Source organism: Chiloscyllium punctatum, chromosome 44, assembly GCF_047496795.1.
Source record: "Chiloscyllium punctatum isolate Juve2018m chromosome 44, sChiPun1.3, whole genome shotgun sequence".
Lineage (NCBI taxonomy): Eukaryota > Metazoa > Chordata > Chondrichthyes > Orectolobiformes > Hemiscylliidae > Chiloscyllium > Chiloscyllium punctatum.
The window spans coordinates 45,201,878-45,226,333 of NC_092782.1; the positions used below are offsets into that span (position 1 = coordinate 45,201,878).

At 40.4% G+C, this 24,456-nt stretch overlaps 1 protein-coding gene and 2 non-coding genes across 3 annotated transcripts in view; 1 reads left to right on the forward strand and 2 right to left on the reverse strand.

Moving 5' to 3' along the window:
- The window catches only part of tnpo3 (transportin 3), a 72,515-nt gene extending 69,563 nt beyond the window's left edge, over positions 1 to 2,952 (reverse strand). The window contains exon 1 of the mRNA XM_072562808.1: positions 2,642 to 2,952. Coding sequence (XP_072418909.1) covers positions 2,642 to 2,761 — 120 coding nt within the window. The 5' untranslated portion in view covers positions 2,762 to 2,952. The remainder of the gene's footprint in view (positions 1 to 2,641) is intronic.
- Positions 2,953 to 21,035: 18,083 nt separating this feature from the next.
- On the reverse strand, positions 21,036 to 21,125 carry trnap-agg (transfer RNA proline (anticodon AGG)). Its single transcript is given in 2 exon segments — positions 21,036 to 21,071; positions 21,090 to 21,125. It is a non-coding gene; the product is annotated as a tRNA-Pro (tRNA).
- A 921-nt stretch (positions 21,126 to 22,046) lies between these two features.
- trnap-agg (transfer RNA proline (anticodon AGG)) lies at positions 22,047 to 22,136 on the forward strand. Its single transcript is given in 2 exon segments — positions 22,047 to 22,082; positions 22,101 to 22,136. It is a non-coding gene; the product is annotated as a tRNA-Pro (tRNA).
- Positions 22,137 to 24,456: the final 2,320 nt, after the last annotated feature.

Here is a 24,456-nt window from a genome sequence, read left to right on the forward strand (position 1 = left end):
TGTGGGTGTGCACATTACAGTTTCATTAATGACAAGGATCAATTCTCTCTCCTCGTGCCCGCCAAACCTTTAATTTCCTGTGGCATTCTGCCCAGGTCCCTTCAATTTCATCCACACCCCTGCCCGAAAACCACTACCCACTCAGCATACGTGATGGCAAGGATCACAGGCTTGATTAGGATCTATTTATTCCCTCCCTGAGCCACAGCCAGGGCCATCTGCAGTGCATCCCCAATTCAACAGAAACCTAGGAGCTTCCTATTTTGTATAGCTCAGATCTAGATTTCACACCTAAAAGAGCTGATCCTGACAGACATTCCAAAAACCGTTCAGTTGCATTTCACTTGCAAGCAAATCGAGATGGGAAAACTAGTAACACCATTATTAGCATGTAAAATTCCTATAAACACCTCCGCTGTAGAGAAATCTTTCCTTAGAAGACAAAAACTCTTACATAAACGGTGAAGAGAAATTATGTCTCAACTTCAAAATTCATCCAAGCAAAGGCAAGTTAAAGTAAATCCTTCTCTATATGACTGTATTGAAATGTGAAGTGCTGAGAATTTGCTCAAATTACACATCTTGCAATATGTTCAACTCTCAAACTCACGATAAACTGCATTAAATTGTATGAACATGTAACAGGAAACACTTACCAAATATTTTTAATACTTACATTATTTTTGACCAACCTATCTTTTCTTTGCTTTAACATTGAATTTTTCATGACAGCATCTAAAAGTGATTCAGCACCAATGAAACAACACTAAAGTCTAGTCACCTCGTAAAGTAGGGAAATGCAGGAACCAATTTGCACACAGAAAGCTGCAACAAGCAGTGGTTAGCACTGCTGCCTCACAGCACCAAGGACCCAGGTTCAATTCCCACCTCAGGCAACTGTCTGTGAGGAGTGTGCACATTCTCCCCGTGTCTGCATGGGTTTCTTCCGGGTGCTCTGGTTTCCTCCCACAGTCCAAAAATGTGCAGGTCAGGTGAATTGGTCATGCTAAGTTGCCCGTAGTGTTAGGTGCATTAGTCAGGTGTGAATGTAGGGGAATGGGGTCTGGGTGGATTGCTCTTTAGAGGGTCGGTGTGGATTTGTTGGGCTGACGGGCCTGTTTCTACATTGTAGGTAATCTAATCTAATCATAAAAGGCAAGATACTACTTTAGTGACTTGGCTAGGACATTAGAAGAACACAACCACCCCCTGCACTCGCCTTTTGTATTAACCTGAAGAGGCAGATGGGACAGGGCTTTAACAGCTGATTTGAACTATTATACCTCCAAGAGAGCATATTGCCTCAGCACTGCACTATGTCTGAAAAATGTGGAGTGGAACTTCTGATCTAACTCAAAAGGAGCTACAAACTGATCTGGAGCTAAAGACTAAAAATTTGTTAACCAAATCACACCAAACAAGGAGTTCACTCTCCACCCAACACAAACACTATGCATCCAATGAGAGGTGAGCCATTAATAATAATCTAGAGATGGACTCTAGATTATCACTTACCATTCTTTGTCTCGGTTCAACATTCCTGGAAGGTGGAGAAATCACCATTTGGTACATAGAAAGCAGTAGTTCAAGGACAAGAACACCAGTACCTCATACAGAAAAACAGCAATTGTGGCCTTGTCAGTATCATACACATTAAACTCTGGCAATGTTGAAAGCCTCTGAAGCAGTCAAACAGATTTAAAATAATCTGAAATTGATTTACTAGCCTAAATCAGTGTATTTTTCTATTCTCCATCCTTTACATCAGTATTGCAAATGAAGCTCAACAACAAGTAAAATTCCTAATATGAAAATGTGGTTTGGCATAAGGATTTATTTAAACTCTTATTTTTATGTTTGGAAATGCTGCAGACTTTTCAAAATGTAACCTTTCAGCAATGATTACAAAGTAGGAAATAAGCTATAAAGTAGACCGCATTGAATTTGGTAAAAAAAAATTAAAGTCCTTTCCTTGTCAGTGGCTGAATAATTAAAATGTTTCAGGTTACTTTTGCTTTACCACTTTAAATTCTTGATATTAAAGTGAAGCCCTACTTTTCTCTCCAGCAATTTATCATCCTCCTTCAGCATTGTATCAGATTATTATAGATTACTTTCAATTGATTTAAACCTGACTAAATATAAAAATCAAATGGAGACTACTCAATGTAAAGTTATTCTTAATTTCACTTTAAGAAGTGTATATTTAATGTTTACCTAAATATATGGAGTTAGTATCAAAGTAGAAGGTTTTTTTATTGTTTCCTCTTGTTAGGTTACAACATTGAAAGATTCGCTGACTGCATTTGACTAGGTGACAAGTTTAGATAAATATCTAACTAAGAAGTTGCTGAGATAAAGGTAGACCTGATTGGCTCCGCCAACACAAGGATATGTCAGTGACAAATTTCCATTCTGGATTCACTGAGCTGGTTTTTATCTGAAATCCTTGGGTTAAAGTGAAGCTATTTTGAATTTCACAAACTTTTCTATCTCGTGACTCCAAGCTTTCCCCACACCCCAGGGATGTTTATTTCCTGCTTCTCCTCCTCTGCCAGTGACCATTGCCGACTCAGCCTCTTCTCCAGAGTAGGCCCCAAGTTGAAGCCTGGAACTCGATTTTCATGCTACTCTCCCTTACCGATCTCTGGAACTCGCCGAGCCAGACGGAAGCGCGCTCCTTGCCGGCCGGGTCCGGGTCATGGTAAAGTGCCTTGACGGCCTGGTAGACGACGGTGAGCGAGGGCCTGTCCCCAGCCATGGCGCCTGGAACCCCTCGGCACCGAGCGTTTGGGGCGGTGGTACTAAATGACGTTCGATACTTGCCCAACACCGCTCCCCCGGCTCCTTGAATTAAAACCGTTAGTAAATTCTTCGCTAGTTTTAAATCTCTTCACAATCTCGCACCGCCGCCGCCATTGAGCCCGCACCGGAAGTCGGCTTCACACAACAAGCGCTCCGACTGGAATATCACCCCCAATTCCGCCTCTCGGGTTCCGCAAAGGGAGGAAGCTGGCCGGTCGGAAAACATATCCCGATACACTTCGAGCCTGGACCTTATCCTTTAGTCGTCTCTGTTTTCCATTCCAGAGCGGTCATGCTATTTTTCGGTAACGCCCAGACTTACAAAGTGCCACTCGATAGAATATAATGCTCACTTAACTTGGAGAGAGAAGAGAGAGAGAAAAAAATCAATATTATTCATCTGAATGAGCTGCCGACCCGTAACCAAACAGTCACGAGACAGTCGAGTGATGCCCGCATCCCAGATATAATAATATAAGCAGGAAAGGGGATGTCGAAAAAAATAACGCTTGTACTAATGTAAACTTTATAACGAAGAAGTTTAGACCAAAGAGCTTATAATCTGAAAATTAGGGCTCAGTCTTCCAAGGAAATATTTTTCCACATAAGTAAAACGTAAAAATTTGGAACTGTTTCTCCTTATCCGACAGAAAAATATCTGCTGAGACTGGGTGTCAATTGAAAATGCCTAAACTGAAACAATTGATTTTGTTGGTTCAGGATTCCGAACCCAAGATTTATTTTCATGATGTTATAAATAGCTACATGACTTCAGTTAGATGAAGATATCAGTCTAGAATTAGCATGTGAAGAGAGAGGTCTTGGATGCTGAACTAGAGAATTGTATTTGATAACCTACTATGTACAGATATAAGTAAATGAGTCTTAAGTTAGAGATAAGCAGCAAGTAACATCAGGGACAGTGTATGTGGGTGCACCGACAGTCTGGGTGGCACAGTCTTTGCCACTGCTGTCCCACAGTGCCAGAAACCCAGGTTTGATTCCAGCCTTGGATGACTGTGTTTGCACATTCTCCCTGTGTCTGCACAGGTTTCTATCAGGTGCTCTGCTTTTCTCCCACAGCCCAAAGACTTTTGAAATGCTGCATACAATTCTGGTTGCCCACCTATAGGAAAGATGTTGTTGAACTTGAGAGGGTGCAGAAAACATTTACAAGGATTTTGCCGAGACTGGAGGGTTTGAGTTACAAGGACAGACTTGGCCTTTTTCCCCCAGAACATCGGAGGCTGAGGGGTGACCTTATGGAGATTTATAAAATCATGAGGGCATGGATGGGGTGAATAGCTAAAATCTTTTTATTAGGACGGGGGAGTCCAAAAGTAGCGGCATAGATTTAAGGTGAGAGGAGAATGATTTGAAAAGGACCTTAAGGGTAACATTTCACATTGAAGCTGATGCAAGTATGGAACAAGCTGCCACGGGAGGTTGTGGAGACAGGTACAGTTAACACATTGTTGTATGGTGGTTTAGTGGTTAGTTTAGCTGCCTCACTACACCAATTTAATTCCACACTGAGGCAACAGTCTTTGTGGACTTTGCACATTCTCCCCATTTCTGCATGGGTTTTCTCCAGGTGCTCCAGTTTCCTCCCACAGCCCAAGGATGTGCAGGTTAAGTGGATTGGCCATGATAAATTGCCATAGTGTCCAGAAATGTGCAGGCCACATGGATTAGCCATGGGAAACATAAGGTCACAGGGATAGGGTAGAGGTGTGGATCTGAGTGGGATGCTGTTTGGAGGGTCGGCATGGACCTGGTGAGCCAAACGGCCTGCTTTCGCATTGTAGGGATTCTATGATTTAAAGTGCATCTGGACGGGTATATGAATAAGAAAGGTTTAGAGGGTTGTGGGCTAAATACTGGCAAATGCGACTACGTCATCTTGGGATGTCTGCTTGGCATTGACAAGTTAGACTGAAGGGTCTGTTTCTGTGTTGAATGATTCTATATGCAGTTTAGGTGGATTGGCCATGCCAAATTACCATAGTGTCCAGGGATGTGTTGGCTAGGTGAATTAGCCATGGTAAACATAAGGTCACAGGGATAGGGTAGAGGCGTGGGTCTGAGTGGGATGCTGTTTGGAGGGTCGGCATGGACCTGATGAACCAAATGGCCTGCTTTCACACTGTAGTTACAGGGATAAGATGGAGGATGTCTGGGTGGGATGCTCATTGGAGGGTTGGTCTCCATCTGCACTGTAGGGATTCTATAAGATACTCCAGACCTGTATCTCAATATACTGGTTGTGGCATTGGTTTAAAGCAGAAGATAAAGCAGTAGAGCGGAGTGAAAATGCAGTTCAGCAATGACCTAATTGAATGACGGAATAGACTTGTAGCACTGAATTGCCTCCTCCATGTCACATCCATCACAGTTTTGAAGACTGTAAATTCAAACCACACTCCAAGACATCAGTAAATAATCTGGATTTTATTTTATCTTCAAGTCAAAACAAACATTTGTTGCCCATCTCTCATGACAACAGTTAAGACTCAATCACATGAGGTCTGGAGTCACATGGTCAGACCAGGTAAGGACAACCTATTTCCTTCAACAGCCAGTTGTTTTTATGACAACTAGTGATGGTTTCATGGTCATGGTCATGATCACTGAGACTAGCTTGTCATTCCAGTATTCATAGCTGCCATGACAGGATATGTACCCAGGTCTCGGAATGGTAACCTAAGTCTAGGTTGATAGTCCCATGACATAAGTGTTACAACCACTAAGTCGACTTGCTATTGTTCATGGGTCTCCACTTACATAACAAATTAAGATATAATTTCAAGGAAAGTTATGAGACTAGTCACAGTCAAATACAAACTACAAAAGGAAGTGGAAGAGAATATTTAGCAATGTTGTTATGAAAACCAAAGGGAATTGGAATACTTTGTTGAGGAGGGATTATACAGGACCTTAGTCTAATTTCATCCAGAGTCCTGTATTTAATTTTGATTATTAAATCCCAGGAATGATATGTTGGCATTCGAGGGTATAATGCAGAGTTAGCAGAATAAACCATTGATTACTTGAAAGCACTCTTGCTTTTGATTTGCAAAGTTATACGTTTAAACTTCACATGAGAAACTAGAGCACAAAATTTTAGCCTGACACCCAGCGTAGTACCGAGTGTCTGTTGCTCTGTCAAAACTAGTAGATGAACTGAGGTCTTCCCTGCTTTCACATGCAGTCATCAAACATCCCATGGCACTAATTGAAAGAAGGAGAGCGTTGTCTCCAAGTGCCCTGGCCAATATTTATAAGTTAATCCTATCATTAACAAAAGCTATCTGGTCATTATTACATTGTTATTTGTGGGATCATATACTCAAATTTGCTGCAATGTTCCCTATATTGTATAGGTTTTTATTCCCACTTTCCCTGGTCTGTTGGGATTACTCTGGATATTAATAATCTGAGATATTCTAACAATGGAATATACCCAATGTTCTTTATTAAAGCACACTGTATAAAAACTGCAAATATCTTACTCATACAATGCTTACAATATTAAGTAACCTTATTATGTTGACATGTCCTCAGATCGAACCAAACAGGTTATCAGCAAGCTCCGTTTCTACCCTTAATCACTGATCAGATGACTTCTTGAGCTTTCTAGTAATGATCTGATGCAAACTTTTTTAATACTCTCCCATTCAAAGAAGCTATCTATTCAAATCTTGACACTATCCAGTCTCCAACAAATGATCAGTTTGACCACTGGCAAACATCACAAATGTGTCGTCTGCTATGGTAAATTTGATTAATTGCTCGTTAAGACTTGCTTATGTCTCCCTGGAAAGAGGCTTATCTCTTGGACTTAACAAACTTTGACCTCAGCTTTACCTTACTTTTGCTGTCACTATCATTGTGTCACCCAAACAACCGTATGAAACTTACACAGACACAATTCTATGACAATCACAAATTCTGCTGATAAATAGTCCTCATTATCGAATCTGATTCACTGTGTCTGCTTTGAACAGAATTTCTGCTTTACCAGAGTTACTGTGGCAGTTCAGTTCATTATTGTTGAGTTACAACACTCAATAAAACAAACCCACACATTGCTACAGCAAATCACAGAAACACAATAAAATCAGTGATCATTCTAATCATTAGATTAGGCAGTGTTTTCTGCCTCATTTCATTTCATAGAGTCATAGAGATGTACAGCATGGAAACAGTCCCTTAGGTCCAACCCGTCCATGCAGACCAGATATCCCAACCCAATCCAGTCGCACCTGCCAGCACCCGGCCCATATCCCTCCAAACCCTTCCTATTCATATACCCATCCAAATGCCTCTTAAATGTTGCAATTGTACCAGCCTCCACCACTTCCTCTGGCAGCTCATTCCATACACGTACCATCCTCTGTGTGAAAAAGTTGCCCCTTAGGTCTCTTTTATATCTTTCCCCTCTCACCCTAAACTTATGCCCTCTAGTTCTGGACTCCACCAACCCCAGGAAAAAGACTTTGCCTATTTATCCTATCCATGCCCCTCATAATTTTGTAAACCTCTATAAGGTCACCCCTCAGCCTCCGACGCTCCAGGGAAATCAGCCCCAGCCTGTTCAGCCTCTCCCTATAGCTCCAGTCCTCCAACCCTGGCAACATCCTTGTAAATCTTTTCTGAACTCTTTCAAGTTTCACAACATCTTTCCGACAGGAAGGAGACCAGAATTGCATGCAATATTCCAACAGTGGCCTAACCAATGTCCTGTACAGCTGCAACATGACCTCCAAATTCCTGTACTCAATACTCTGACCAATAAAGGAAAGTATACCAAATGCCTTCTTCACTATCCTATCTACCTGCGACTCCACTTTCAAAGAGCTATGAACCTGCACTCCAAGGTCTCTTTGTTCAGCAACACTCCCTAGGACCTTACCATTAAGTGTATAAGTCCTGCTAAGATTTGCTTTCCCAAAATGCAGCACCTCGCATTTATCTGAATTAAACTCCATCTGCCACTTCTCAGCCCATTGGCCCATCTGATCAAGATCCTGTTGTAATGTGAGGTAACCCTCTTCACTGTCCACTACATCTCCAATTTTGGTGTCATCTGTAAACTTATTAACTGTACCTCTTATGCTTGCATCCAAATCATTTATGTAAATGACAAAAAGTAGAGGACCCAGCACTGATTCTTGTGGCACTCCACTGGTCACAGGCCTCTAGGCTGAAAAACAACCCTCCACCACCACCCTCTGTCTTCTACCTTTGAGCCAGTTCTATATCCAAATGGCTAGTTCTCCCTGTATTCCATGAGATCTAACCTTGCTAATCAGTCTCCCATGGTCCAAGGTCCATGTCAAGACTTGTTCTCTGCAACAGCCCTCTCTTAACTCTCTTCATTTAACTCTTGTCAGCATATCCTACTGTTCTTGCTCTTGTTTATCTAGCTTCTCCTTAACTGTGCCTATACTGTTTGTCTCAAATGATTCAATCACTCTGAGTCAATAAATCCTGGTTCCTTAACTTTGGACTCGCTGCAATGTCTCCACATTTTTTCACTATTTATCCTATCCGACCTTTTGATAATAAAATTTGTTTAGGTCACTCCTTCACCTACTCTTTTTGAGAGAATAGAACCCCAGTATATCCTTTCAATTCTAGTATTTGTATTGTGAATATTTCTTGCAACTTCTCAATGCCTCTAAACCCTACAATACAGCGATCTGAATGGTATCTGGTACACCAGGAGTCTTCTAACCAAGATTCTTTATCTGTTTGGTGTGATTTCCCTAATTTTCAATTCTATCTCCATAGTATCATATCCTAGTGCTTGATCTTTATTCATAGTCTTGTTATCTGGTGTTTACTGAGTTGTGAACGTAAATGTCTAGATCACCCCACTCATGTACTCCACTTAAAGTCTTATCGAAGGAATATGTGCTCTCTTTAATTTTGGCCTTATAAAAATACATCATGTCTCACTTCACTGTTTTGAAATTCATTTGCCATTATGTACTTTAACACCTTTAGTTTTACATCAATTACACACACATCCCCAATTTGATGCATTCTGCAAATTTTAAAATTGCACTTCCAATTTGCCAAGGTCCCCAACTTCATGACCAACACCATCTAGAAGGATAAAGGCAGCTGATTAATGGGAACACCAGTACCTGCATTTTCCCCTCCAAACCATTCAGCTTTCTTACTTGGAAATTTAATTATTCCTACAGTGTGACTGGGTCAATATCTGGGAACACCCTGCCTAATGGCATGGTGGGTCTATCTACCAACTGGACTGCCGTGGTTCAAACATCAACTCACCATCATCTTCTCAGAGGCAAATTGGGAAAGACAATAATTGCTGGCCCAGCCAGCAACGCATATTGCCCATGAATGAATTTTTAAAAACTGAGTTCAAATTTTTAATGTAAATTGTGAACAGCGGTTCCAGCACCAATCCCCGGAGAAGATTTTCCTGACTTACTGCACTCTGAGTAGCTACTTTGCTTAAAAATATTTTTATTAAAGACCTTTTTAAATCTTTTACAAAGCATCTATATACAAAAAAAACATCAAAACAGAAAGTAGAGGCAGTACAACAAAACCATAATGTGGTACTATTATTATTCAACCAAAACAAACATATCTACTTAAATTAAACTACAAATATATTAAATAAGTATTAAATTAAACTAAATTCAAGTAACTTAAATTAAATAATATCTCACTACTTATTTCTATTTCACTCATCACACCTCCACTGAGGCTCCCATCCCTGGGAGCACCAGCTACAGTACCCATATTCTTTTTCCCCCAGCCTCCCCCTCCCAGGGCCCCATGGGAACCCAGACTGATTCCCACAGCTATACCATGGCCCTAATTAATATTGCTGATAAATCTGCGTCAATATAATTTAAAAAGGGCCGCCACATCTTGTAAAATTGTTCCATTTTGAGGTGCACCATATTGGGAGAAATGCTCCATCATCAGCCTATGCCACCCCATAAGACCTGGTGGTTTTTCTGACATACAATTCATTAAATTGTTCTTTCTCGCACAGTAGGTAAGAATGTTACACAAGCTCTTCCTGTGTTCCCCCAGAGAGGGCAAATTTGCAACCCCAAAAGAATTTCGATCCCCAGGATGTCCTTTAGCTCACTTACTATAGCACTCCAGTATCTCTGGATCTTACAACATGACCAGTAGCAGTGTGTAAGAGTCCCTGTACTAATTTTACATTTGGGACACCCTTATGACATTCCTCTTTTGAACTTAGCTAGCCTCTCTGACACCATATGAGCCCTGTGTAAGATCTTCAATTGCGTGGCTTGCGCTCTGTTGCATACAGATATTTTCCTTATATTTCCCCATATATCTTCCCATAGCTCTGATGAAATATCCTCTCCTAGCTCTCAATTCCCCGTCCTACAGAGTCCTTCCATGTCCTCCAAGGCACGACATTTCTGTAAATGATATAAAGTACTGACTGAAAGAGCACCCGTACACCGGAGTACTTTTTTCTCCACGTCTGACTTGTAACACTGAGCCAGGAGCGTGGTCTTCCTCTGTATATAATTGCTTATCTGAAAGTATTGGAAAAGGTATTAGACAATCCATATTTCTGACTTAACTGACTAAATGACATCAGGACCTCCCCCTCGAATAAATCTCCCAGACAGGAGATTTCTCTTATTCTCCGTAAAGCCGGAGTCTATTGCCCCAGGTTTAAATCCTTGGGCTCCCACCAGCGGGGTAAAACATGAGGTCCTAGACCAATTGCCCTCATCTTGCCTCATTATCCTCCAGGCTCTCACCGTATTTAAAATAATTGGGCTCTTTCACTGCTTGGTCATGGATTTTATCTTATCCATAAAAAATAAATTCATTAAAGGGCACCTCGACTGTGAGGCTTCAATATCAACCAAATTGAATCCGAATTCCCCCGTACCTAGTCACCAACATATGTTAACAGAGCGCTTACTTGATATTGGTTCAAATCCAGAAGATCCACCACCCCCCCCACCCTCAGCCTGCAAAAGCTGCAATTTAGTGAACTTAATGAGAGGACGCCTGTGGTACCAGATAAAGGATCCTGGCCAACCATTGAGCCTCTGTAACACTTGTCTAGGTAACAACAACGGGAGCGTTCTCATGAGGTACAGCAGTCGGGGAAGAACATTCATTTTAATCAGGGCTATTCGGCCCAACCATGATAACAGTAACCCCTCCCACCACTGCAAATCCTGTTTTATCCTCTCTAGTAGTTATACATAGTTAGCTTTATACAGCTGATGGAAGGAGGGGGTAATAAAAATTCCCAAATACGAAAAGCCTTTTGACAACCATCTAAACGGGAACTGCATTCCATCCTTCAGATTAGGCACCTCCACTAATCCATCCACCGACATGGCTTCCGTTTTTGTAAAGTTGATCCTGTAGCCTGAGAAATAAATAAATTAAATGTTTGAATCAGTCAAGGAACAAACTTCTGCGGATTGGCCAAGAAGAAGACGTTGTCAGCATATAAGGTAATCTTATGCTTCCCTATTCCCTCCCTGGGCACGACTATTTCAGGATCCCTCCTGATAGCCTCAGCTAATGGCTCAATCACCAAGATAAATAGCAGTGGTGAGAGAGAACACCCCTGTTGACTACCTCTCCCAATGTTAAAGTTATCTGACTTTGCACCATTTGTAATGACTGTTGTGTTAGGATCATTAGGCAATACTGTTACTCATCTGGCAAAGGATCCCCCAACCCAAAGTGCTGTAGGACCCCAAACAGATACAGCCATTCTATCCAATCAAACACCTTTTCTGTGTCGAGGGAGACCACCAATCTCGGAATCAATCTTTGCTGGCATTCCTGCACTATGTTCAGTACCCTCCTGATATTGTTGGAGGAGCTACAGCCCTTAACAAAACCCATCTGGTCTTCTTTTACATTATAGGGCAGGACCTTCTCCAACCTTAGAGCCAGCATCTTGGATAGAAATTTAAAAGCTACCTTCAACAGTGAAATTGGTCCGTGTGAAGCACATTCCTCGGGGTCTTTCCCCTTCTTTAAAATGAGGGAGATATTAGCCTCCCTAAGAGAAGGCAGCAGACAATCCTGTGCATATGAATGGCTATACATCCCCATAAGTGGCTCCACCAATGTGTTTATGAATTCCTTACAGAATTCACTTGGGAAGCCATCTGGCCCCAGTGCTTTTCCACCCTGGAGATGACTTATTACTTCCTGCACTTCCTGTACCGTTATAGGTGCATTCAAAAGGGAAGCCTGTTCTGTGTTTATACTGGGGAGGTTCAGATTTTCATAAAATGAGTGCATTTCCATTTGTACTGTGTTCGACCCCTCCGACTGATATAGCTCTGCAAATTATTCCCTAAACCTAACATTGATCTTCTTCAACTCAAGGGTAATCGTACCAGCTTTCTCCCTAACACGTAACAGATTGGGAAGCTTTTTTCCTCCTAGTCAAATATGCCATATATCTACCTGACTTATCTCCAAATTCAAACAGTCTTTGTTTAGCAAAGGAGACCTCTTTTTTTTAGCCACTTGTGTGTGCAACGAGTCCAGAGCAGCCCAGACAGCCGTGACCCACTGCAGTTTAACCAATGACGGCCTATTATAATATGTTTTCTCAGCTATCTTTAGCTGGGCCTCCAGCATCCATTGCTTCTCCTCCCTCTGCCTCCTTCTAGTCGTAAAATATGAGATGATCAGGCCTCGTAAATATGCCTTAGTGGCCTCCCAAAGTATTGCCGGATTACTGGCCGTACCCGAGTTGATATCCCAAAAGGCCCTGAACCCTCTTCTAAAATACTCAACAAATTTGCTATCCCCTGACAAAAATGGATCCATGCTCCAGTGACGTGCATCCATTTACACTACCCTTGATTTTAACATCTAGATACACTGGCACATGATCTGAAACAGCTATATTCACAACTTTGTATGTTCTGCCCAAACCATCAGTTGGCATTAAAAAAATTGTCAGTTTGCTTATGGCACTTGTGTGGGTTGGAGTAGAAGGTAAAGTCTCTTCCATTAGGGTGGACATGCCTTCACACATCCACTAGTCCCAACTCTTCACACATATCCACCAACTGTTTAGACTGCATGGGCGTACCTGCCAGGCCCTTTGGCACCTTTTCAATCTCGGATCTATTAGGCAATTAAAATCCCCTCCTATAATCAAATGGCGAACCCCAAGATTCATTAATTTAGCCACTGCATCAATTAGAAATTTAAGAGGGTGCACCAGGGGACAATATACATTCAAGACACCATACTCTTCTCCATGTATTAGGGCTTTAAAAATATAAACCGTCCACATTCATCTTTAATCTGCTCCTTTACCTAGAAAGGAAGGTTCCTTCTTACCAGTATAGCCACTCCTCTACTCTTAGAGCTAAAGGAGGAGAAGAATACCCAGTCATAACCCCCCTGCTGCAGTTTCAGATGCTCCTTATCAGTTAGATGCATCTCCTGCAGTAGGGCGATGTCCACTCTTTCCTTCCTAAGGCTTGATAACACCTTTCTTTTAATAGGAGCATGGCTCCCTTTTATATTCCAGATCCACCACCTGAACAAATCACCAGCCATGGTCATCCAAGGCAGCTCATGGTTTTCCAGGAGGAGGGAGCTTATCTGAGGCATGGCGAGTTACAACGATATTAACTCTATGAGATATAAAAACTACTCCTATAAAAACTAAAATTAATCACTACGTTTAACTGAAATAAACGCCCAATTAACCCCCAATTTGCTAGAGATCTTCCCCCTTGCCCATAGGGGGCACCCTTCTCAAACCTTACTGCCATCTTAACTCCCTCTAGCTGAGGCCGTATCCGAGCCCCAGCCAATTCACAAATGAGGAAAACCTGTTATTTATATTGTAAAGGCTAATAATGGATGCCCATCCTCCCCTCCACTCATCTTAACCACAGATATAGCTAGCCCCAATACAAAATCAAAAGGACAGCAGTAAAAAAAGGGGCCCTAGATAATACCCAACCAACTAATATATAAAATAATTCAAATTTTACAACAAAGTTCTATATGTATAAAATCAATACCACAAAAAAGAAAGGGGGAGAGAGGTTAAAAAAAGGGGCAATAGAAAAAAAGCCCATACCATTGTTTGCAATGATGCCCCCTCTCCTCCCACCCTGACTCAGGTCCTTCAATTCAAAGACTTCACAAAGTCCTTTGCCTTTTCTGCAGAGTTAAAGTTATATATCATTCCTTCCATGGGCGAAATACAACATGGCCGGGTACCTCAAAGAATATTGAATGTTCAGGTCCCTTAATTCTTTTTTGACATCATCAAATGTCCTTCTTCTTAATAAGGGCTCCTGAAAAGTACTGACAAAACATTATCCTTGAGCCTTTGTACATTAAAGCTTCCCAATCTTCTTGCTGTTTCAACTATTAACTGTTTTTCTTTATAATACAGGAGCTACAGTAGGACTGCGGAGGAGGGGGGGTGGGCGCAGCTCCAGCCCCAATCTGCGCATTGTGATCCGGTGGGCCAGCTCCACGCTTACCAGGCCTGACTCCAACTCCAGCCCCAGGAACTTCAGGAGTTACCCCTGCACGAAGCCGACGGGGTCCTCGTCTTCCTTGCATTCTGGAAGACCCATGAGCTGTAAGTTTTTCCTTCTATTTTTATTTTCCAGGTCGTCGACTTGTTCCTGAAGAACTTCCGAGACCTCTGCCACGGTTTCAGATGCCATGGTCCTCACCTCCACTGCCTCCATTCTTCAATCCAGCACTTGGATTTCCTGCTCATGTTTTTTCAGCATGGCAGATAGTGGCTCAACTGCTGCTTAGATCCACTCTTGGAGTTTGACAAACTCCGAGAGTAAATGCTGCTGTCTTGTTGGATCCAAATGGGCTGCCACAGGAATTTGAGTGCTGGCTGCAGGCACCCCCAATGCAGTAGGGGAGTGCCCTGTCTGCTGTACTCCTTTATGCCCCCTTCCTTTATTTGATTTCACCCTGGCCTTAAAGCTGTCCCCCATGGTTTCAGCAGTTCCAGATGATCAGTAAGTTTAAAATAATACTTTCTTCTCCTGGGGGTGATTGGTGAGGGGGGGTATCTGGCACAAAGCCCAGCACAGCACACCACTCAGACTGCTACTTTTAACTCCTACTCCTATATTATGTTTTGTATCCAGTTTGCTACCCACTCTGCTATTTGATCCCTGACTCCACACCTTCTGAACTTAGTCATGAGTTTAGTATCCAGTATCTCAAGTGAGGCCATTTGAAAGTACAAATATATTTCATCTATAAATTACCCTTGTTTACTCTTCCTGTTACTTCATCAAAGAATTCAACAAGTTTCAGCCAAGCATGACCTAGTACTTTGGTATCTATGTCAATATTTATGATTTCTGGATGTTTTGCACTACATTGCTGGTTAAGAATTCCATTATCCTTCCTACCATTGATATTTAATAAACTTGTCTGTAGTTCCCTGGACTTGTTTTTTTTTAATAGAGGAATATATATTGACAATATTGTCTGGGGTATCACTGATGAAAGATTTACTTAAAATAACAAAAACGGTCCATTCAACCCAACTGGTCTTTGTAAGCATATGTAATCCACATCAGCCTTCTCCCACTCTAGTTTATAAGCATAATCTTTTATTCCTTTCTTTATCAACTGATTATTTAGCTTCCCCAATTTCACACTGCCTGCGTTTTAAATGGGTGACCCTTTATTTTTAAACTTTCCCAGAGGAGGCGAGACATCCTATCCATATTTACCTTGCCATGACCCTTCAGAATCTTATATGTTTCTATAGTCACCTCTTACTCTTCTAAACTTCAGCTGTTACAAGCCTAACCAGTCTGACTTCCCTTCATAAGACAGCCTACCTGTTCGGCTTGGAAAGCTTACATGAACTGCCTCCAATGCGTATACTGTACTGCGTGCAACACTTCAAATGCAGGCTCATCAGAGCCATGTATAGCCTCCTTAATTTTGTAATCATGATCATCCCCTCATGCTAAATAATAACATTTACTCATAAGAATCATTCCAAAGCTGGAGTTATGGCATTGCCTGCTATAGCACATCGGGCATGAGTGCACAGATGGGGTTGCCATCAATATGGCAGTGCAACAGGAGAATTCATACACACATTTTACATACAAAATATTGCAACTACGTAGAAATTTGGTCTTTTGATTCTGAGTATGTAGGTAAACTAACGTTTGAAGATTGGTTTGGTTGTAATTGCACAATCAAAATGTATTCATTGATTAATCTAATATATTATCTTGGTTCACTGTAATTGATAGATATTTTAGTACTTTAAGATCATGTGACTCTGCTTGGCCTAACTTGGCCAAGAAATACATTATGGGATTATGAATAGAATGAAGGAATACACTAGTGTGTTCCGAATTACAGAAGGAGGCCACTTTTAGAATACTGCGTACACTTCTGGTTGCCCTTCTCCTTGCTCATTAAATCCTTATCAGGCATCAGAGGATAGCTATGAGGGAGTTACTAGAAGAAGAAATATGCAATAACAGATGTGTTCTGTATTGGTATTGCTTCAATTTGTAGTGCCTTAAATGGGAAGCAATTACATTTAACTAAATGTAATCTTTGTAGTAGAATTAACTTTGACTCTGTTTGTTTAGATTAGTAACCATACAATCCTTTAGAATTTTATGACTCAAGACTATGTTTTAATTAAATGTATAAGATTATCTCACTACTTCACTCTTTATAAACATAATTCATATTCGTGCTTTGAAGTCTTCTGTATCATTTCATACAGTCTTGAAGTTTTAACCAACTTTTCCATTATATTCTTGCATTTAAAAAATAAACTCGTTCTAGGCACCCATAACCAGAGAGAGAAACATTACCTTTCAGTTGGTCTCTATAATAACATTTACTAATTTAAGGGTTTTGATTTAGTGATGGACTCTTACAATTAAGTGAAAATAGACAATGGGCTCAGGATCAATTACAGGGGCCTGACAGGATACATCTCCAAATCTTAAACAAATTGGCAAAGCAGAGATTGTTGAGGATTCTCTTAGCAAGGAGCTGTAAAAGTAACAATGATACAGTGTAGCCCTCCATAAATTTTGAGGACCTCTATCTGGTTAGTAATCTCAGATTAAGTCCCATGGGTGCTACTTGCAAGTGATCAGGAACAGAATAGACTTGTTCAGTGTGTGGCTGGAGGAATAATGTAGGAGGGAAGGATTTGGATTCTTGAGGCATTGGGACTAATTCTATGGGAGGTAGAATCTGTAGACGCTGGATGGGTTGTACCCAACAAGATCAGGACCAATATTCTTAGAGGCATTTGCTAGTACTTTAGGGGAGAGTTTAAACAAGAGTGGAAGGTGGTTGGGAATATGAGCAAGGAGAAATGATGGTGAAAACAAAGATGGAAATGGAAGATAGAAAAGTGGAAAGCACTTAGGCTAACAGTAAACAGTTTCTGGATTAGTGGTGCTGGAAGAGCACAGCAGTTCAGGCAGCATCCAAGGAGCTTCGAAATCGACGTTTCGGGCAAAAGCCCTTCAATCCAGAATCTGGTTTCCAGCTTCTGCAGTCATTGTTTTTACCTAACAGTAAACAGTGCTATTGTACAAAAAGAATATCTAAAACTGTAAATAAAAAACAAGTTTTAGGTATTATATTGAATGCATCTATTTGCAATAAGATACATAAACTGACAGGACAAAGATTTGTTAATGTGTATGATATAGTTGCAAGTACAGATACATGCCTCTGTGGTGACAAGGGCTGGAAACTAAACATTCAAGAGTACTCAACGTTTAGGAAAGGCACGTCGGAAGGAAAAGGAAGTGGCATGGCATTAAACTGAAACATGAAACCAGTGCTGTCGTGAGAAAAGATTTTGACACAGGAAATCTAGATGTGGAGTCAATTTTAGTTGAGCTAAAAAGCAACAAGAGGTGAAAAACATTAGTGGGAGTGGTCTGGAGATCTCCAAACAATCGTGTTAAGGTAGGGGATGACTAAAAGTGGGAAATTAGGGATATATGTAACAACTGATTTTAATCTACAAATAAACTGGGCAAACTACATTAACAATAATACTTTGGAAGATGAATTCCTGGAGTGTGGGCAGAAAATGTTTTTTAGACCAGTTCTTTGAGGAATCAACCACTCAACTTAGATTTCCTTTCATGCGATGAAAAGGGGGTTAATTAATAATTTTGCAGTGAGAGCTCTTTTAGGAAAAAGTGGCCATAACGTGACGATTCTTTATAGAAAGTGAAATAGTCCAATCTGAAACTAATGTCTTAAAACAAAACAAAGGAAACTGCAAAGGTATGAGGAGTGTTTTGGCTGCGACAGACTGGGTAGCATTATTAAAAGATATGGTAGTGAATAGGCAGTGGCTAATATTTAAGGAATGAGTGCATGAATTGACAAAAGACCATAAGACCTAGGAGCAGATGTAGGTCATTCAGCCCACTGAGTCTGCTGCATGGTTCAACGAGATCATGGCTGGTCTGATGATCAGCGATTCCACTTTCATGCCTTATCCTCATAACCCCTAGTTCCCTTACTGATTAAAATTCTGTCTGTCTCAGCCTTGAACATACTTAACAACCCAGCATTGATAGCCCTGTGCAGTCAAAAATTCCACAGACTAACTACCTTCTGACAGAAGAAATTCCTCCTCATGTCTGTTTTAAAGGCACAATCCCTGATTCTAAGATTATGCCCTCTGGTCCCACAAAGGGTGAGTCTTACAGCAGTTATACGTTCCTTTTGAGCAAAATCAACAATAGGAAAAGTGGCCTACCTGTGACTAGTAAAAGAAATTAAGTCCAATGTGAGATTCAAAGAGAAGCCATATTAAGTCGCTTGAAAAAAGTAGCAAGTTTGAGGATTTGGAGCAGTTTAGAATTCAGCAAACATGGATCAAGAGTTTGATCATGAGAGGAAAAATAGAGTATGAGAGTAATCTTGCAAAGATCATAAGAGCAGACTGTTAGGACTTCTACAATTAGGTAAGAAGAAAAAGATTAGTGCAGACGAATGTAAGACCCAGACAGTATGAAACAGGAAAATTGATACATGAGAACAAGGAAATGGCAGAGCAATTAAATAACTATTTTAGTTTCATCTTCATAAAAGGAAACAGAAATAAATTTCCATAAATGTTATTAAAGCAAACATCTATTGGGAAAGAAGAACTGAAGGAATTAATACTTGTAAAATAGCAGTTATTATTAGTAATATTAACTCTAGCTCCTGTGTTGATTTTAGCATTTAGGGTGTACTGTCCTGCCTTTTCAGGATTTATTATATGAATGGTTGCATAAGCTTCCTATCACCTTATACAGTCAACATGATTTGTGATATTAACAATATTAAAAACTCGGCCATATTCTGATACTGCTTGTTTGACTCAGAACTTCACTGATGTGTTTGCTTTGTGCAAATTCTTAACACTTTTCTTGCTGCCAGTGTTGTGTCTTATTGGTCATCAGAGTTTTGTCTTGAGCTGTTGCTTGACCTTTCGAACCAGATTTCCTGTACATGCATGCCCAATGTCCCTTGGTGCCATAATATCTCTTGCTTTCCAAATATCAAGAAAAGCTGGACAGTTTTTGGATGCAACAAAAAGCATTTGATACAGATGTTCTTGTTTTGCTGACCATAACCAAAGTATTGGTTGCACATAAAGCATGTAGTTGTTGTTGGCCTACCACTATTGCTTCATACTTGCTTTCATCCTAAAGTAATGCTTCAATGGTACAATGCTATCTCTTGTTGGAATGATCATTCCTAAAGGCTTCAAATGATTTTGTGCTGATGACTAACTTAATGAGAACCTCTGACAGTCCCTCCTTAGAAAAGTAAACTCATGCCTTTTGCTGGGCATGTTCCGACAAACTGGTCAATGGATTTTTGAGATTACTGTCTGTACAACAAGAGCTTGAGTCTGTTAATCTTGAAGTTAATTCATACCTTGAGCTGATCTGAAAGGATTTCCCGGATCTTTTCTGGATTTTTCTGATCACCGTTGAAAAGATCTAATGTATTAATCCTGCAAAGCCCCTACTCATTAGCGTGAAACAACATTGTTTTGATTCTTTTCCCAATTGTACATCACTTTATGTGTAAAATAGAACCATTCTAATTTAGTAAAGGTGTCATTATGTGCCCATTCCATAATACGGGGTTTCTGCTATCCATGATTCAGCCTTTAAAAAATGAAAAATCTTAAAAAGATTTTCTTCTTGAAAATCACCTTGACTGTGTGTCAGTTGAAAATAAAAGTGCTTTCTTTTAGAACCAGACTGTGCAGCTGTAGTGAGAGAGTTCACTTACATATCAACTGTCAGGACAGAGCAAAGTAAGTTTCCAGTTCTCTGTAGTATCTCAGCTGTAAAGTGGACTGTGACTTCTTTTTCATATTCTTAATTCAGGCAATTTTAAAAATAAATTATCTTGAATGAGACTACATTTCAATTAAAAGAAATTAGCTCAGACTTATTGGTAGATAATGCCCTATTTACAGATCAGTACAGCATCTATACACAGCGAAACTGATATTGTTGATTGTCTGAATTCAAAGCTGTTGTCCAGTTGGTCTTCAATTAGTTTACCAAATATTTTCCACCAAAGTATTCAGTTTTTTTTATAGATGGCCACTGCTTCTAGCCAGGATATAACCTTACCTCTATCAGGATATTTTTTGCCGATACAATAATGTTTATGATATTCCACATAATATAAGAAACATATTATAGTATTGCAGAATCTAAGATATTTATTATAACTAGGTATTGCATACAAATGTTACATTCAAAACATATTATTGTCTGGGCTAATATTCATTTGTTAGATTACAACTGAGCAGCATACTTTGAATAAAATGTCAGGCTTCAAGTGATCTCTGGCAAGATGGAGTGTAGGACTTTTATACCCTCAGATATAATACCGTTAAGATGTTGAGCATCTCTCTTAAAGGTATATTTATTATGAGACATAACACAATAGGGTGTGGTTGAAGAAGTCTTATATAGGGAAAATTGGCAATACTCAAGTTCATTGGGGATGGGGTGGGGGGCAAGATTGGTTGAGATTGAATTTATTTGAGATGCTAGAGTAATGACAGTAGAATTATACAGCAAAGAAACGTTGTAAAATAAAATTGTGTAATTCATTGTTTTTAATCTATCCGGTGAAAGAGTTAAAAACAAATAGGGCTCGTCCGGGATTTGAACCCGGGACCTCTCGCAATTTCAGCTTTGGTAGTACCCTAAGCGAGAATCATGCCCCTAGACCAACGAGCCTCTCTGTTGTTGTTATGTTTCCTGTTCTCTCTAAGAACAGCCACATCTGTGTGATTTCCCTGCACATAGCAATTTACAGGAGTGATGCTCAAGTTACCAAAGCGTAGCCTCCACATACATGCAGCACAAAGAAAGTCTGTACCATAGTATGCTCACAAAGATTAACCTAATCTTATTATTCCCACCCCAACCTTCAGAGGACACCCACTAACTGTTTAAATAAAGAGCAGGATAGCTGTGTACTTATGTGCATTTATTTAGTTCAGATTCTCCTTAACAGATTTGTGACAAACTTCATGAATTTCACAGTTGAAGAAGTTCTATAATCTATGTTCTAAACCTGAAAAGAAAAGGAAACACCTTTCCAAAATGCCTGAAAAGGTGATTTTTTAGCAAATTAAATATTCTGAAGTGTAGTGCATGTGCTGACTGTCAATCTATTTATGTGAGAGTTTGGGAATGTGTCTTGAATCCACAAGTTCCTGATGCTGTTATCCTAGTTGAGACCCTTACACATTTCAAACCAGCTAGTTGATTGTACGGAGCTGCACGGCAAAACTTTACCATATCCTCACCTGTATTCCCCAGCAAAACTGTTGATTAATGATCTGAACCTTGGCTGATTCCTTTCAGTTGCCTGGCATATTAAAAAACAAGTACTGAGACTAATTATATTACTGTAAATACCAGCTGGTTTAGATCAGAGGACTCAATTCAAATTTAAAGTTTGTGCTTTACTGATCTGCACATCTCCCTTAAACATTGCCGAGCTGATGAGGAACATGTGTGTGTATTGTGCTGCTGTTGAGTCTCTATGTAATCTGATCCACATTCCATACAGCTCTGATGTGCAGCTTGAAGTAGCAGAGACGTGGCAGTTCTGAGAAAGAAGTTAAAAATCTTCAGTCATGAGTAGAAGAGGGCTCGTTGGTCTAGGGGCATGATTCTCGCTTAGGGGAAATTACCAGTCTAAGCTGCGAGAGGTCCCGGGTTCAAATCCCGGACGAGCCCTGTTTTTTGGTCAAATGATAGAAATAAATAATCAGGACTGCGAATTTTTGAATGATCCTCCAACAACCAGAATAGTTTATTTTCTGTTTAGAGATCACAGCCTTAGCTTTAACCCATTTGTTAGTTTTTTTGTCCTTTCTCGCACATTTGACTTTCACTGAACCATGTCTATGCAATAACTTTTCTATCAGCTGTATGGTTTACTTACTTGTGGAAGGCATTACAAACCAAGTCCAATCCTGCTTAATTGTGGATTCAAGTCCCACAGAGGAATATCATTTGACCTAATGTTCCCAGTGCAGGACTAATGGTGTCAGTCCTGTCAGAAGTGTCATCTGAGACATCATATCGAAACTCTATCAAATAGATATGAAAGATCCCATGTCACCACTGTAGAAGAGAAGTGGAGTTCTTCATGTGCCTTGGACTAGCTTGATCTCCTCACAGCACTGCTAGTACAGATAATCTGGTCATTTATCTTATTTTCGTTTGTTGGAGATAAAGCAGCTGTTGAACGTCCTAAGTTATACCAGTGACCAAACTCAAAAGAAATTTTTTAGCTGTAAAGAGCCTTTGGCTGCCCTGAGGCTGCGTTCTTTTACATTAATATCTATATGCACATCCTTTCTATTAGAGGATACCAGATATCAAGTAGGATCTGGACATCTGGCTAAGGTCCTGCATCATCTGGGGAAAGTCTTCCCAAACTGAGACCTGTTAATGCAACACAGGCCATGGTACCAGAACAAGGAGAACATTTCTAGTGGCAGATGAACCTGAAATAAAAGGATGCAGATTGAAGTTAATTGACATAACAACCAAAACAATCTTTATATGATGAGGTTAGGGTTTCAAAGGTTCTGCCTAAAGGAGTGGCAGAAGAAAATTCAATTCCACCTTTCAAAGGGGCATTTAATCAATCCTTAAAGAGAAAATATTTGCAGGGCTATGGGGAAAAATCAGGGGAGTAGGCAAGGGTTCAGTGGGCTGAGTGCAGTCCATTTTTTCTGTGTTGTATAATTGTAATGTGAAGCCAGAAAAGCCTGATAGTACAATGAGAAGCATCCCCATCTCTGAGTCAAAATCTTCAGGGTCATGTCCCTTTCAAGGACTTGATGGCTTCAGAAAGTGGGTTCATGATGTAGCCAAGCTGGCTGGTTCTTAATCTGCAAATCTTTCTGATAAGCCAATGTCAGACAACAGGAGTGAGATAGGAGAATCATATTGTAACTGAAGCACACTGGCACTAAAAGATGTCCAGGTTCAGACCTTGGGCTGTACTCTGTGGCAATTTTCCTCTTGGTTCACAGGGTTAGCAGCAGAAGAACACAGAACTGTTAGATCTAAAATCTAGTACTGGACAATCAGAGAAGCAATTAGCACAACTCAGTTGGTAATACTTCTGTACCCAAATCATAAAGTTCAAGCTCCACTTCAACACAATCATTAAGGCAATTGCCCCATGGATCTGGTATCTTTCAGATATGATGTTAAACTGAGGGTTTTGTGGAATCTAACAAGTTCCTCGTGATATTTTGAAAAAAACCAAAGGAAAGCTATTTCTGGTCAGTAGTCATCTCTCAATCTACAGGTTGTTCTGCATGTTTTGATTAGATTACTTACAGTGTGGAAACAGGCCCTTCGGCCCAACAAGTCCACACCGACACACAACCCACCCAGACCCATTCCCCTACATTTACCTCTTCACCTAACACTACAGGCAATTTAGCCTGGCCAATTCACCTAACCTGCACATTTTTGGATTGTGGGAGGAAACCGGAGCACCCGGAGGAAACCCACGCGGACACGGGGAGAACGTGCAAACTCTACACAGATAGTGGCCCTAGGCGGGAATTGAACCTGGGTCTCTAGCACTGTGAGGCAGCAGTGCTAACCACTGTGCCACCGTGCCACCTTGTTAATGTGAATTCACTGTAACATGGTTGACAAATTGGGGACTCTGTTTCTAAAGCATGACCTTTTAAAACTTGTGTTGACTGTACCACGATTACATCGCCAACACTTTAAGTGCTGTTTCTAAAGTGCAATTTTTCTATGATGTGGGGTTAGACAAGAATGCAATGATTGTATTACGGAAGAATTACCTGTACATCTCAAAAACAGATTATTTAATCATTACTGTTTGAGGAGAGCTTATTGTGCACAAAATTGGATGCTGTGTTTCCTAACAATGGTGATGACTTTCAAAAGTATTTAATTGGCTGTGAAGTGCTTTGAAATGTCTGGTGTTTTTTCAAAACCGCATCAATACACCACCATGTTCACATGCCAACATTTCTAACTCAGGTCTGCTACAGCT